At 40.1% G+C, this 16,188-nt stretch overlaps 2 protein-coding genes across 2 annotated transcripts in view; one reads left to right on the top strand and one right to left on the bottom strand.

Annotated features, from left to right (window-relative positions):
- Positions 1-11,134, top strand: part of LOC103390384 (multidrug resistance-associated protein 1-like) — a 17,110-nt gene extending 5,976 nt beyond the window's left edge. Inside the window, exons 14-23 of the mRNA XM_025062005.1 lie at positions 1-160; positions 237-436; positions 552-678; positions 905-1,006; positions 1,189-1,335; positions 1,516-1,674; positions 2,494-2,660; positions 2,732-5,186; positions 6,117-6,198; positions 11,011-11,134. The exon at positions 1-160 is cut by the window's left edge and continues 148 nt beyond it. Of these exons, the coding sequence (XP_024917773.1) occupies positions 1-160; positions 237-436; positions 552-678; positions 905-1,006; positions 1,189-1,335; positions 1,516-1,674; positions 2,494-2,660; positions 2,732-3,083 (1,414 nt within the window). The 3' untranslated portion in view covers positions 3,084-5,186; positions 6,117-6,198; positions 11,011-11,134. The remainder of the gene's footprint in view (positions 161-236; positions 437-551; positions 679-904; positions 1,007-1,188; positions 1,336-1,515; positions 1,675-2,493; positions 2,661-2,731; positions 5,187-6,116; positions 6,199-11,010) is intronic.
- Positions 8,240-13,907, bottom strand: prkab1a (protein kinase, AMP-activated, beta 1 non-catalytic subunit, a). Its single transcript, XM_008326164.3, has 8 exons — positions 13,583-13,907; positions 12,400-12,579; positions 12,140-12,309; positions 11,664-11,757; positions 11,257-11,371; positions 11,019-11,152; positions 10,578-10,646; positions 8,240-10,112 (listed from the first exon to the last, which is right to left on the bottom strand). Exons 2-8 carry the CDS (start codon positions 12,544-12,546, stop codon positions 10,035-10,037), a joined length of 807 nt encoding a protein of 268 aa, XP_008324386.1. The 5' UTR covers positions 12,547-12,579; positions 13,583-13,907; the 3' UTR covers positions 8,240-10,034.
- Between the last annotated feature and the right edge of the window lie 2,281 nt (positions 13,908-16,188).

The following is a 16,188-nucleotide window of genomic DNA, read 5'->3' as shown; positions in this document are numbered from 1 at the left end:
CAAAGAAATTGACGCCATTGACTGCATGATCCCTGAGGGTCTGAAGATGATGCTGGGTTACCTGTTCAAGCTGCTGGAAATCTGCATCATCGTGTTGTTGGCTACGCCCTACACAGGCCTGGTGCTTCTTCCCCTGGCCTGCATCTACATCTTCATCCAGGTAAAACATGTCTCTGAAATGTTACCACATCTGGTCCTCAACTTATTAGATCACATTTTTTTCTCTTGGTCCCCAGAGTTTCTATGTAGCCACATCTTGCCAGCTGCGGCGTTTGGAGGCGGTGAGTCGATCACCAATTTACAGCCACTTTAATGAGACGGTGCAAGGAGTCGTTGTCATCCGGGCCTTTGGAGAACAGCAGCGATTTGTGTTGGAGGCTCATCGTCGCGTTGACACCAATCAGGAAGCTTACTTTCCACGATTTGTCGCCACCAGGTACATTCACATTCCAGGAAGTTTACTTTCTGATAGAGTAACAAAACCTACAGATTACTTTTGATATTAAATGGATATTTGCATATGGATAATTTGCGGTACATTCCTGGTTCAGGTGGCTCGCAGTGAATCTGGAGTTTTTGGGGAATCTGCTGGTTTTGGCCGCAGCCATCTTTTCCGTGCAGGGCCGTGCAGAACTTAGTGCTGGTATCGTGGGTTTGGCAGTTTCACATTCTCTCCAGGTTCAAAACATTTTGTGGTTTTGTTTTCATTATATTAAAATCAAGAACAAAAACAGTGACTTTAATGCACTGATATCTGTGATGATTTGAAAGACTCAACACATTTGTGCTCTTGTGTTTACCACAAATCCCAAAGTAGACATGTTCTCTTATGTCTAAACTGACAGTACCACACACTGGTCAGGCCGCAGGTTGATGACCATACATGTACGTTTGTGTTTGACAGATCACAGGAATCCTCAGCTGGATCGTTCGCTCCTGGACTGATGTGGAAAACAACATTGTGTCAGTAGAGAGAGTAAAAGAGTATGACACCATGCCCAAAGAGGTTTGCTGTTCTACATTGAGTCTTGGTTTCCCATGGAACCCCCAAACCTGCTGTCGGAGTTCAAGACCCGATATGTCAGCTGTGGTTCCCCATCTGTAGATTAGGTGGAACCGGTCACAGCTGACATCTGAGTTGTTTTGAACAAATATTGAAGTAATTGCTGTGGGTTTTATCTTCTCCAGGCAGAATGGAAACTCCAGGAGAGTTTGCTGCCAGAATCTTGGCCAAACACAGGAAACATCCAGTTTGAGGATTATGGGCTACAGTACCGTAAAGGTCTGGACTGGGCCCTGAAGGACATCTCCATCAACATCCAGAACAGAGAGAAGGTCAGCAAAGACACTCCTAGTCTCCAAATAGTTATAATTCTTTAATGAAAATGTGAAAAAAGAACTGTCAAGAACAGAGAGAAGGTCAGCAAAGACACGCCTAGTCTCCAAAAAGTTATAATTCTTTAATAAAAATATGAAAAAAGAACTCTGGGAAATGTCCATTTTTGGTTTTCTTAGGTGGGTATCGTTGGGAGAACGGGAGCAGGAAAGTCCTCTCTCGCTTTGGGAATTTTCAGGATACTTGAAGCAGCTAAGGGAAGAATTGTTATTGATGGAGTCAACATCGCTGATATTGGCCTCCATGACCTCCGATCCAGAATCACCATCATTCCTCAGGTCTGAAACAGTTGCCATTAATTACAGTGAATTCTACTTAACACAGCCGCACCATGTGATTATCCTACAAAATGACGATGATGTTCAAAAGTCAGTAGGGATGTAATCATGAATCGGATAAAAATCGATACAAATGTGTGACACTTTGCATCGGTGGAAATAAAAAATGAATTGCCCATCAAGGCATAAGGAGTAGGCTTAAGGTCACTGGTCATACCATGACACTACACACTCTAGTACAGTGGGTGGCAGTATGCGCTTAAAACCATTGGTTGTGACCCACTATCAAACCCAGACGTCAGGTCCTACGTAGGCTGAGAGACGTTCAGGTGTTGGAACAGAACGTGGGAAGAACTTGTTCCACAGAACCCAACAGTGTTCTCCAGTGGAACTCTTTCCACTTCCTGTTTTTTCTCTTCTTCTTCTTCTGTTGTTGTTTTCATATATTGTTAACCAGGTCAACCAGACCAGACCAGTTTGACCAGTTTAACCAGAGCAGATCAGTGGTGATGGTCCAGAGTTTCTGGACAGAAATGGAACTTTTTTTCTATTCTGTTATTGAACAGAACAATGTCAACAATGTCTGTTGATGAGGTTCACAGACCATTTCAGTTGGTGATGAAATCAAGGATCATTGTGTTTCATTTGTCTGGAACTCATTTCGTTAAAAATATCCTGGTAAAATCATACTGTGAACAGAAAATCGTGAATCATTTGGTATTGTAGGTTGAGTGTATCGTTACATCCTTGAAAATCAATAAGATACAACAAACCCAATCAAGTTTAAAAACAGGCCTCATTTTTTCAATTGGTTTCTAGGAGCCAGTGGTGTTTTCTGGTTCTCTGAGAATGAATCTGGATCCCTTTGAAACCTGTGAAGAGGAAGATCTGTGGAAAGCCTTGGAACTGGCTCACCTCAGGAGCTTTGTGTCAGAACTTCCACAGAGGCTGAACTACCAGTGCTGTGAAGGGGGAGAGAATCTCAGGTAGGACCACCTGGAATTTAGAGAGATTCCATTTAGACCCTGACACTCTTTTTTGTCTCCTGTCTCTGTAGTCTGGGTCAGCGGCAGCTGCTATGTTTGGCTCGAGCTCTTCTCAGGAAGACCAAAATCCTGGTCCTGGATGAAGCCACAGCAGCTGTAGATCTGAAGACAGACCAGCTGATTCAGTCCACCATCCGCACTCAGTTTGACGACTGCACCATCCTTACCATAGCTCACCGTCTGAACACCATCATGGACTACACAAAGTATTGCTACCAGGGCTGCTCCTCTCAGACCAGTTGCCATTTACACCTACACTACGTTCATTTTCTTCTTCAGTTCATTTTTTACCCATTAATCTTTCTAAAACCTCTCTGGGAGCATGGGGGGAGAGAGGTACAGTATGTAATACTTATTTGGTGAGGGCTGTTTACACCCAAGACCAGTGTGGGGAAAGGTTTTTGGTTGAGGGGCCACAATGAGGTTCAGAATTTGACTGTCGGGTAGGTTCTGTTTTGGTTGGATGTAGAATGCTGGGCAAAGTAATTGAAATAAAATGTAAAAGAAAAAAGCTAAATTTTCGAATATAATTCGGCACATTTGCCAATGTCTCGTTGATGTTTACCGGACCTTGTACTAGTGTTTGGTGGGTCGGATTAAAAAGCCCAGCGAGCCATATCTGTTTGCCCAGGTCTGCCCTAGACAGTGGTCCAGTCCTCTCTTGGATCTCTTTGGGTATACAAATCTGACTTTTCTCTTTAGGACGTATGACTGTTATAAAGGGAACTCAATGTGCTTCACATTAGAGATCATTAATGACATCAGAAAGAGAAAATACAAAAAAATGAAATAATACAAAAGAAGAATGGAATAAGATGGAACAGATATAACAGAAAAGCTCTGAACCCTGATTTAAAAAAATCAAGGCTGGAACAGGCTTCAGTCGTGATGGTAGTTTGCTCCACTTGTGTGCAGCTAAATGTTGCTTAACCATGTTAGCTTTCAACTCTAGCTGGTCTGAGTTTGTAGAGTTCAGAGCTCCACTGGGTTTATGTTCCATTACCATTTATCTCTCTATGTTCTAGACCTCAACCATGAAGTCATATGTTGACCGTTAATATGTTGACTTGTAGAACTTCAGGTGTGTTCTACAGCTGACTGGGAGCTAGTGTTCCTGTCAGTGTGACTTCCATTTGATTCCTGTCTTCTGCTTGTTGTCATCTTGTTTTGTTTCTCGTCTGTGTCGTCTCTGGTTGCGTTTCTGAATCTTTCATCTGTCTCTGTAGACTCAGGTGAAAGACTCTCTCCCCTTTCACACACACACTTGTCGTCATCTGAGCTGCCCTTTATCCATTACACTAATGTGTCTCTTTGTTGTGTGTCCGCAGGGTGATTGTGATGGACAGAGGCTCCATCACGGAGATGGACTCTCCTCAGCAGCTCATCAGCCTTCAGGGCCACTTCTACCAAATGTGTGTTGAGGCTGGACTGATCTGAGATCAGAGATGTTAGGATCAAATGTTGACATCATTTCTTCCACTGTTAGTGTCACTAGACTTCAGTGCCATTTAAACTTACTATGTATGTATGGATTTTATTGGTGTTGTGTCTTTGTTTATTTATACAGCACCCAAAAACATCTTACGGCATACGGTAACTTTATTATTATTACAAATTATCTTCAAATTATACCATAGATACACCAGTTAACTATTTAAAGACTGTGGAAACATTCATAATAGCAAAAATTTAAACACAAAAGTTATTGTTTCTTGAGGTTCTTTTTTTATTATTTCTTTAATTCCACGTATATACTGTATTTCTCTTAAGAAGGATGTCGTTGCGGATATCCGACATTTTATTTTTGACTAGGAAAAACTGAGTTAGAAATATCTGCAATACATATCCAGCTTATCGTTTAAATGTTAAAACGACTTACCATAAGAGTTCCCCCAAACGGAGGAGACGCTGCCGCAGAAACAACACGATGACAGCAAATCGCGTCGTTAAACAAAAAAAAAAGTGTATAGCATGTATAATATTTCATGTTCTAAAAGGAGATATATGTGTCGTGATTTAATAAATAAGTAACACGAACGAATGGGTACATCGTAGAAACATAATCCGTGAGTATGACCGGAAGACGTGACGTAACGTCACGCGACGAACACAACGTAAACAATATGTCTTGATATTAACATAAAAGTCAGCTTTCTGTTAATGTGTTTTTGGACTTAGGTGATATACTTAAATATTTTAAATATATCAAGTTAAAGAAGATTGCTTTAAGACACATTTAAATGACGTAAATGCAACCTGTAAAGCTATACTTGTGGCGCAGACGCGCTGTTTCTTTGGTCTTTTCCGATGTCAGCAGCAGGAAGGAAGTCGGCTACTTCTCCTTATAAAAGGACGGAGAAATGAGAAACACGACGAGTAAACTGTTAAAGGAAAATGACAAGTCAGTACATTTGCCTGCGGAGAGTCTGGAACTGAGTGACTGAATGAAGGAGATGAGTTACGGCGGTAAGACCGAACGTTTTATTAAAAAAAGAATGACCGTTAAAACATCGTTCATGCTAATGCTAATGCTAATTCGGTGTTTCGCGGGCTTATTTCCCCCTATTTGTGGCCTCTACAATTCCGTGTTTGGTAAAGTTATGTTAAAGTTTACCCTAATTTAACGCCCTACGATGCCTCCTAAATGCCCTGCATCTTCCCAGGGTTCTGGTACGAAGCCTAAATAAAACAGTTAGATGTTAACCATAATGGAGAAGGTTAAACATCTCGACCTGTTAAAAGAAGGAACAAATGAGGAATTGGTTGCAAGCGAATACCAGTCTTATATTAAAAAAAACTGTGAACTTTAGTAAGAGGTGTCGCAAAATAAAGTGTCGGTAAAAATAGAAAACTCTTGAATACCGTGGATGTGAATATATTTAATATAAATGTCTTATATTTCCATTCTACAGCTATATTGTGCATATAACTGTGTGGGAAAGGGTAATGCAGATTAGGGAGGGTTGATAACAATGAGGGGGAGGTTAAAGGGTTAATATATACGTAAATAATATAATAATTATCTCGCCTCTACTTCGCAATTTTTCTCATCTCGCGGTCTTTGAATGCAACTACTGCAATAGGAGAGGGATCACTATATTCATTCATTATTAGTTCATTCATTCATTACAATTTCATTACAGTATTAGTATTTTAAGTTCTGTTATCCTGATTTTGATATATATGTGATATATTTTGAATGTTAGTGGTTATTTACCATATTGGGATTATTTAGCCAATGTTCACTGGAACAGGAAAAATGTGAGTTCTTGAATGTTTACTCCTCATGTTGGAACCTTTTGTTTTCTTGAATGTTTAATGTTGTGCAACTCAAACCTATTTAACCTGAATGATGCATCTGAGAATAGACTGTAATATATGTTTCCTTCTCTACAGGTCAAGTTTTTGAAAGGACAGGATCCCAATATGAATTTGATAGCTAGCCATTAACCCTGAAGGAAAAGACGAGGAGATACAGGTAAAAGACAAAATGATAGATACAAATGACAACTACAGTAGTTCATGCAAGAAAGTGAAGAAATTTATTCAAAAATGGACAGTGACTAAAACACATCTGGAGACTTGATGATGACAAATGCAGGTGGAGAGAAAGGCAAGACATTTGAAAGGCACTGGTGTTTTATGGACACGGACCAAAAGTAAGACGTGGTCATGTGACTCTAGATCAAAGTCCAGTTTTAAAGCCTGAAGATATATTTATGGTCAGCTGCAATTTTGTGTTTGGATAGTTAAAGTGGGAAGTGATAGACATCTAAGCAGGTGGTTCACCTGGGCCACTCACTGACACTGCTCTTGTGTCAGGCCTACAACATCGATGTCATAAGGTGCTTTGTGCAAACACGTAGCAGCAGCCAGGACGCACTTGCAATGACCCTTCTGACATGGCATATTATCATCTGAGGAACAGAACAGAAGAACCACATTGGTTAGCAACATGAACAGTGATGTGATCTGAAGTTTCATATTTTCTCCTTCATCAGTACATGTGCTGCACTCACTTTGTTGGTCTCCTCACAAGAAATGAAAGTTTCACAGCACCTACAGGTTGAACACAGCACAGGTTAAAGGCAGCTTTGACACTTTTTCAGTTGTCTCTCAGTACTGAACAGAGTGACTGAATACAGACCTGTCTTGGTCGTCGACGGCCGGCCCAGTGGCTACGAATGACTTCATACAGTAGCAGCCGTAGCCCATGTGTTTAACAGACTCCTGTTTAACTTTATTGAAGATATCAAAGATTGATTCCGTTGACCTAATTTGTAGGTTAGCCTGGGCTAAAGAACAACAGGGTGAAAGGTGAAATTCAGACACTTTTTGATCAACTTTTAAACTTTTCCCGCTCCTTGCACATTAACCAATGAAGCAGCTGATTATATTGTATATTTGTAGCTGTTCTCGTTGGCTGTTTTTGCTTGAACTTTTGGCAAACATGGGTTACTGTTTCAGCCTTGTGTTCTGTCTAACTTTTAGTCAAGTTATGTTGGCTATTGTGGAACTTTTTTAGTCAAGTTATGTTGGCTGTTGTGGATCTTGTCAGACTAACTTTCATAACCTTCAGTTATATTTAAGTAAACATGAGCAGTTTTTTGAGTACAACTTTTAGTTCTGTGCCATATGTTTTGGCAAGTATTTGTTTTATACGTGTAACTTCTTTAATTGTTCTGGATTTTAAGGCAAACAATGGGCTGGTATCATTGTGTCTGACAAAGAAAATCAGTTGCAATTTCATGGCAGTTTTCGAACACAGCTTAAAAAGAGAGGTTTCTCAAACCTGGAACAGACACACTAACTTTCACTTGACTTCCCATAGCGTTATAGCGAGGTCTCTGCTAAGTTTCAGCCATTCTGAACTCAGTTACGCCTTCACAAGAACGACTATAAGTATTGAATGTAAAGACTTTAGAAGGTTTCAGGCCTCAGAAGAAACCCTGATGTACTTACTCAGAGCCAGGCTTGCAGTCAGGAGAATCAGAATGTTCAGGGTCTTCATCTTGAGTGTCAGAATTACAGCACTGCTGCTGGACTCATATACACAACTCAGAGCTCAAGTTCTACTTATACATCAAGCGTCTGGCCCCAGGACTCGCTCTCTTATTATTTCCTCAATTAGGGTTTTGCATGTGTAATAACAAAAGAAGTCTGACATTTGGATTTTGTAGATCCTTCAAAGATTACATTTAAATGTCAGTAGTTACAAACAAATGTGTTTTTGAGGGAGTTTGTTTTATTTAATCCTCCACAGAGAGACAGAATGATATCAGTTTTCTGGGTGAGGACCAAACACTAACCTGCTGCCATTTGGTAAGATTACAAAAGACTAAAAGTTATATCTTGATTTCTTTTTTAGCTGAACGGTGATACTCGCTTTAAAAAACAAACAAAACTCTCATTTATAAGTTTAAGCTACCTTTATTAACAGAGGTCACTCTGCATAATATCAAAATGTTATAAATATCAAACACATTTGTTCTAGAAGCTGTTGTTTTTTCTTTTTTTAAAATTTTAATTCATTTTGATAGTTTGTGTTTGTCACAAATATAAACAGAGTCAAACACATACATTTGGTGTCTAAGGTGGTGTTTAATACAAACATCTCCTAAATAAAATAATGAACACAGATCACACATCAAGGCTTAAAGTAATTGTTCTCATGTCAATCAAGTGGTCATTTTAAATCATGATGTCATACGAGTGCGTCCCACTACAATGTCAGCAAGACTAATCTTAATCACTGCAAATAAATATAGACTGATGTTGACATCTAAAAGGCTGGACTGACCCATACTCAGAGTGTCATTTTGCCATTAGCATGCAAGCTAACAATCTGTAGGTAGCAGACAAAAACAACACAAAATGATATAAAAGACCTTCAGTAGTTTAACCCAGTGTCAGTGTTGCAGAAAAGACTTTGATTGTACGACTTCAATCCATTAAAAAAGAGACCCTTTTATTCTTCAAAACCTCAGGTCAATTCTTTCACTTAACACAGCTAAGGCTTTTCTGCAGCAGCCAGAAGGGAGAAGAGTCAGTAAGAATTTGCATTCTGGGTTTGGAACTGAGAATTACTACGTGACAAAATACCCCAGTGGCAGTTAAGACCGTGCAACAGTTAAAGCATTTAACAACATTTAACTGTAAAATCTTGAACATGTTTACTTTTCTACTTTTGTGGTTTTCTTTTTACTTCTATAATCAAGATTTTAAATATGATCTTCACATTTTAGCCCCACACTCCTGCAGGCCCCGTCTATGACTACCTTTTTACCGTCACTTTGAGTTAATTTGACTATTCTCCACCAACATGTTAAACAACTTTCTCTTGCTTCAGCCAGATACGTTGATGTGCTGCATTGTGATTGGATGATGAGCCACAGATGTTCCTCATAAAGTGACTGTTGAGTGAACATGGGAGGGGGCAGTCCTAGTATTTTTACTGAAATGTTACTTATCTGTTACCGGGTCGCGGGGGCAGCAGTGTCTATGACTGCCACCTAAATCACACTGCACTGCACCAGCCCCTGGTGAACCTTCTTGCTCAGGAGGTGAACCCACCAATGACAGAGACATTGCCCCTGGGCCAAAGCACCACACTGGGCACAATGTGAACAGGAAGAAAAGAGTAAAATATGAACTTGTACAATGTAAATACTACGTATGCTGCAAAGACAACGCTAACTGTAGCCTTTTCAAGATTAACAGTGAGGAAAACTTTTGCAGTGCATTTTTTCTGAACATTCACATTCATGATTTTCAATGATGACAGCAGTTTTACTGGCCATTTACAGAAAGTGCCTTTTGAGTGGGAACGAACCTATGGAGTTTTACCAAAGGGAAGATGGTCACCAGCTACTAGGAATGTAACGATAAACCTAAATGTCACTTCAGCTACACAAGGACCTGACATCTTGGTTTAATGGGGGGGCACATAAGCCCATGATATTTTACCGAAGTGTCGTCTCCTGTCTTGTCAATGTGATTAATGACTACAACGACATCATCTCATAATGTGAACCAGTAGATTTGCACATGGACCCTTTGCTCCAGTAGATTCTACAGTCGGTCATTCACGTCTAATCTGTGCTGTAACAATATCAATGAGGAAGGGATTATCTACAAATTTCCTCCAACACATTCAGAGCTGCTTTGTCACACAAGGTTATGATCTACTGAGAAAAATCGTGGCTGATTTCTAATCCTGGTTTCAGTCTAAGTATCAAATAGGGCGGAGCTAATGTATGTAGCAACGTGCACTCAGTGCACACACTGGGTTGAAGAGTCTTCAGAGCTCTCCACTCAGATGGGTTTGTATAGCAAGGTGGTGACGTACTTCTTCTTGTAGCGGTGTGTGCCGCTCAGCACCATCACGCCATCCTGTGGTAGAAACACACACACACACACAAATTAAAAGAGTTGAAGAGACGTTCTGCTGTTGTTCTTTGGTCCATTGTTGTGTAGTGACGGATTTTATTGGCAAGAATCTGAAATCTACATTTGTAATCGCTAGAGAAGAAATGAAAGCAAAACAAATAATTGACTCTTAATTGTTAATAAACAAATCCGTACAGTGCTATCGAATTTTGATACAGTGTCGTGACCAGAAATATCGTGATATTTTCTTACACCATTAGTATGTAAATACATATTCTGTTGTTAAGTTCAGTAAAGTTCTGGAACAAAATCACAGCTGCTCCTCCCTGTCTCATTACTCTTCCTGCTGCTCCTTTGCAGCACTGCGTTTGCAACAGAAGAGGCCGATGTGGCAGAATATTTTTTTTTCTCTTTCTTTCTCTGAATGTTTAGCTCAACCTGGCGTCATTCAGTCTGTTTTTGACGTACCTTGATGGAAAGAGCGTACAGGTGGTTGAGCATCACGTGGTTGGGTTCAGGAAGTAACGCAGGGTCACACTGGGAGAGAAAAATAAAAGATGAGAAAGAGGGAGAGAGAAAGGATGACAAATGTTGAAGTACAGTAGATGTAGATTTTCTATCTTGAATATAATCTCAGGATTTCTTTATGACTAGTATATTAAGGGATTTTCTATTTTTGGTAAATCTTTGCTCACTTGACTCATTCTTGAATTACTTTTAAAAACACAGAACCTATTAACATTAGCAATTTTAAACAAGAGTCTGATAGGTGACTTTTTAAAACTATAAGACAATCAGAGAAACTTGAAGATTCATATTTTCTCTTAGTTGATTTTATATGTTTAAATATCATGAAAACTTTCAGACGTTGACTGTTTCTGTTTTTTTGCTGACATCACAGCCACTCACAGAAATGCCAGTGTCTTTGTTGAGGATGACCTGCAGCAGATGTGGTGGGAGAATAGGCGGGGACTTGAACTTCTCCTCCTGCTTGGGAGCGTAGGCATCCTGATGGTAAGGACCAGGAGGAGAGCTGGAGAGGTCTGAAAGGTGAAGGTGAGTTCAGGGCCCTTAAAATTCCACCCTTTTTCTTAACATCATTCACATTTAGCTTTGGGGAACCTGAATAGAGAAGTCTGGCACTCACCTGACATGTCTGAGCATTTCTGTGAGTCCACCATCAGAGCATCAAACACCTCGAAGTCTGTTTTTTTCACCTGGATGACATTGTTGACGGTGCCCAGCTGGCTGGTGACAATTGGCTGCAAGGATGGAAATAAAATTTACAGTTACAAATTACTTCCCCAGAATTAAGCTGGGGGAGCCGGTGCGAGTAAAGACGGCCGATAGTTTAAACAGCAAGTGTCTTCAGACCGACATGTAGAGCATCAACGCCATCAGTAAAAGACAGAACAACAGCAGTTCTGCCAGTATCGACAGTGTATAGTCACTGTTTGCTCTGGGATATACTTGACCCAACGTCATGGTGCTGGACTGAGACACTGACTGGAGTTTATTAACTGGAGTTTTTCAAATGTGGAAATAAATGCTGACCTCTGTTGGATCATGCGTCCATTGTCCGTCCACGTAGAACTTGTACTGATGCTCCCCCTCTGGCAGATCCACGATGGCCACAAAAGTGTTCTGGCTTTAAAGGACAACAAACAAACTTGGGTGTCAAACTCCTGGCCTACGGCCTGCTTCTTGCCTGTCACTATATTGAATGAAACAGTCTACATGCACTACCATTAACTCAACAATTAATGTATAGTGTGACAGTCTACATGCACTACCATTAACTCATGTATAGTGTAGTTAAACCCTGATAAAGGACAGAGGACGTGTTGCTGGCAAAGACTACAAAGTGGAAGCTAGATATTTTGACAATATTTTCCCAGAACAGGCGGTGAGTGTCATATAACTGCAGAGAAAGATTGTTTATAGGAAATTGTATCCAAATACAGACGGGTTTGAATCGACTCCAGGCTGTAATATAATGCTGGACGGAGCAACCGCTGTGAATAACTCACCTTCGAATAAGAGGAATCTTGTTGACCCAGTTGTTGAAGGACCCAGAGAGGTAAACCTCCTTGCCATCACCAGTCCAGCGAAAGACTGTGGGTCGGTCTAGGGTCAGCCCTTTGTCCTCTGCTTCTAAGTCTTGCTGCCATGCGAGGAACTCCTCTTTTTCTAACGGAGCCTGTGATTCATCGGAAAACAGAGTTGAGTTTTCATGCAGTACGGAGGTAAAAACCAACAACAGACGCCACGTGACGGCACCGTGACTTACTTTGATATCTTCACTATGAAAAATATCTGCATCTTCGGGACTATCCATGAGAATCTTTGGCCTCTCTCCCTCCTTGATACTCCGGCTGTCTCTCCGCTGAGCCTTCTCCTGGCCCAGCGCAGACCTCTCACTGCTTGTATTCCCCATGGCTCTCTGTTCTTGTAGCCTGAGGCCAGGTCACTGATGAAAAAAATATTAAATAAGTCAGACAGACATTTTCTCATTAAACAAAAACTTTAAAAAATAGGCTTTTAAACGACCTCAGAGAACCAGAACGCACGTTGTTTGACAGATTCTAGTCGACTATTCTAGTCTATTTGAAGTCTATTTTGCAGAAATATTTCAACTGTGCACATTTGTCTGCAGTTGGGAATTAAATGATATGGGAACTGGACTTGCAGACCTGGCAACCTGCAGGGTCACAGCAGCTGGGAATGGTAGGGTGCCAGTAATTCTTTTGAAAAGGATATCTTCTCATTCCTAAAGGATGTCTTTTCTTTGACGTTTCCAGAAAAGCAATAAGTATAGATATAGATGTAAATTCTCAAATTACACTCAGGAAATGTTGGATTTGAGAGGCCTTCAGATTAATGGGTTACACTTTATTTTTGCAAACGATGGTCCGATGATCAAGCGGATATCAATAAATAAAATCAACTGCGTCATTAAAAACAATATCTTTTACATGTAGAAGAGGAATCAACTTCCTTGAATAAAAGTTGTCATTTTGTCAGTGTGGTATAAGAGAATTGCAATAAATAAAAACAATATCTTTTACATGTAGAAGAGGAATCAACTTCCTTGAATTAAAGTTGTCATTTTGTCAGTGTGGCATATTTATTGCAATAAAGACACGTGTAAAAAAAAAAGAAAAGAAAAAGAAAGATTCCCTGCAGTGCATTCTATGTGACATGGTGCATTCAACTGCAGCTGGGAATTAAACGATACGGATACTGGACTTGACAAATATCACCTGGCAACCTGCACGGTCACAGCAGCTGAGGATGGTAGAGTGCCACGAATATAACCTAAAATAACATGTCGTAATCGACAGTAACAAATACACTCGTTAACATCGTCCATGTTTATATAGTAACGTTGTGGTCGCATTGCAGTTTGTTTAGTCACTTCTTAGGTCAGCTGTTAGGCGACCATGAAAACAGGCTAACGGCTATTGGCTTACCTTGAATCCCGGCGGTCACTACTGACACACTGGAGTGAACGGCAGACGACTTTGTCTAAATTAAACCGGGAAAGGGCGACAGTTAACTGACATTTACGAGGCTACTGCTAACGGCAGTAGCAGCTTAGCATCACTTGGTTAAAGTGCTGTGACCTCGAGCAGTTCCGAGCGGCTACAACAACAACAGGAGTGAATCGATGTGGAAAAATTAATTCATACGTATCGGCATTTTCTCATTTTTTTTGTTTAAGTCCTTCTTATCAGTAGTAACTCCTCCTGCTCATATCACCGCACTAATAATAAAAACAAAACCGCCCCTTCCGCTACGAGCATGCGCAGCACGACAAAACGGACTCGAAACATATGTAGCGTTGCCAAATCCGATATTTAGACGCGAGATTTTTGTATAATTGTTATTATTAAATATGCTCATTTTTAAAAAATATATTATTTTTGAACTTGTTCCGAAATTAATTTGAACATTTTAGCTTTATCTTGTTGGCCACGTCCGTCAACACTGGTCTGATAATATAACGTATCATCGACAGTGAGTTCTTGTTCCCTTCGTTGCTGGTTGTTATACTTGGAAAACGTTGCGCTTCTCTATAAACACAGGTAACAATGTCAAAAATGTATACGTAAAAACTGGTTAATTATATTGTGCTAATAATTTGAGACCGCGGATGGTTACTTTTGGGCATGTTCCTTTTTTTTATACTTGATTGTTTTTCTTCTCATTTTCTGGCAACACAGATCCAACCTCAATCCATATATTCCCAGTTTATTACACAATATGAGGATATTATAACATATAAATTCTTAACCTAACTAGTCAACGACCAATCGTGGAGTTTTCACATTTACACACAAACAGGACTAACTTAAATTTCCACTAAAATGTAAGTTACATGTTTTTGTCTCGCGCTGTTAGTGTAATTTTACAAAATAAACACTAGATGGCGTGCTCGTTGTACAAACATTCTGTTAACTTATGTTTTTGCAATTGTAGAAACACTATGGACAGAAGGGGTTTGAACATACAGACATGCACGTTGTTCCAGAAAGTGTTTAAATTTAGACCAAGAAGAAAAAGTCCAGTGCCTTCAATATGAAGGGTACTGTCTGCAAACACACAGGGGCTTCGTCGGCCTCTACAGGTCCAGCTGCCTCATAAATCATTTTCCGCTGCTACAGACGAGTGCACTGGGTTTTTCTGGAAGTCCAATATCACACTCTGTGGAGGGGTGAGATCAGAAGACAAGGCTGTGAGACCTGCAGCGTGAGTCAGACAGCACGGAGTACGGAGAGAGCAGCAGAGGAGACTCATCATCCTGGAGCAGAACAATCATACGTGCCATTGTTTAAAAATAGCTAATATATTGAAATATATGTTAGAGACGGAGCCACGAGAGAGAGAGCTTTATTTGAAGATTAAACAAAACTCAGATAAAACGTTGCTAAGACAAAATATAAAAAACACCAAGAACAATATAAAAAAACAAAGCAGACATATAGCTAAAGGTTAGCCTAATTGACAGCTAAATGTTTTTTTTATTTTTAAATCTCTCCTGTTTCGAGGTTTCTTCTGTGTGAATCAGAGCAGCTGAGACTGGAGCTGCCCTGGTTCTGGTTTTCAGGCGTGACGGTGCTCATTTTTGTTCTCCTTATTGCCCTCAGACTTCTACCCCACGGGGATTATAATCACTTAGCGCCTTCTGCTGCACCTTCTGAGAGAAGCCATGTTCAGCTGCAGCAGCTCCTCCTCCGTGGTGGACAGTAATGAAGTGGATGTTGTTACTGGTCCTGTTCTCCAGTATTATATAAGTCCACGTTAAAAGCTAAAAATAAATGGAATGACCTTTAACTTCACACAGAGGTCAAGTTTTTAAGGTTGTGTTGACGTTGAATGTGATCATTGTCCTCAGTTACGAGTTTGACTGAATCTGTTGGTGTACAATCACAACATCAACTCCCTCACTGCATCTCTCTGTCTCTCTCTCTCTCTCTTACATTACTGTGTACTTTTGTCTCTCTCTCTCTCTCTCATTACTGTGTACTTCTCTCTCTCTCTCTCTCTCTCTTACATTACTGTGTACTTTTCTCCCTCTCTTTTATTTAAGCTCACTCTTTCTTTCTTTTCTGTTTCGCAGCCGTGATCAGAGCAGACGTTTTCTTCAGGAATCGTTTTTTGCCGCGTGACGTCGACCACAGACAGTGGCTGATGAGCTGGAACTGCAGCGATTGTGCAAAAAGCAGGTATAAATAAATAAATTAAATTAAATAAAATTGGCAGCATTAAATAAATAAATAAAATAAAATAAAATTGGCAGCACAAAATAAAAACAACCATAGAAGAAGAAAACAAAAGACAGTCACTCAGTAAAAGCCCAAACGTAAATCTGTATGTGTCGATGTTGAAGTTTCTGAGGTTAAATACGATCCCTCGCTGCTCTGGACTGACCTTTGAGTCTTTAGTTTGATGTTCCCTGGGACTTTCTCCCCTGATGCTGAAACCTTCTTCTCTAAAGTCAGCCTTAATCATTTTAGTTAATTTATTCAGAACAATATTAAAAGACAACACCTTGAAATGAGACCAGTTTAAAGGC

The sequence above is a fragment of the Cynoglossus semilaevis genome, chromosome 14 (genome assembly GCF_000523025.1).
Source record: "Cynoglossus semilaevis isolate Cse_v1.0 chromosome 14, Cse_v1.0, whole genome shotgun sequence".
Classification (NCBI taxonomy): Eukaryota; Metazoa; Chordata; class Actinopteri; order Pleuronectiformes; family Cynoglossidae; genus Cynoglossus; species Cynoglossus semilaevis.
The sequence above is the reverse complement of the archived record's forward strand: the minus strand, read 5'-3'. Positions and strand labels throughout refer to the sequence as shown.

Bases quoted from the DNA above. Each gene is read 5' to 3' on its own strand.
- prkab1a (XM_008326164.3), bottom strand. From the start codon at position 12,546: ATGGGGAATACAAGCAGTGAGAGGTCTGCGCTGGGCCAGGAGAAGGCT. The intron at 11,372-11,663 runs GTCAGCATTTAT...CCATCCTTGCAG, and splicing joins GGACGCATGATCCAACAGAG to CCAATTGTCACCAGCCAGCT. The intron at 11,153-11,256 runs GTGAGTGCCAGA...TTCACCTTTCAG, and splicing joins GAAATGCTCAGACATGTCAG to ACCTCTCCAGCTCTCCTCCT.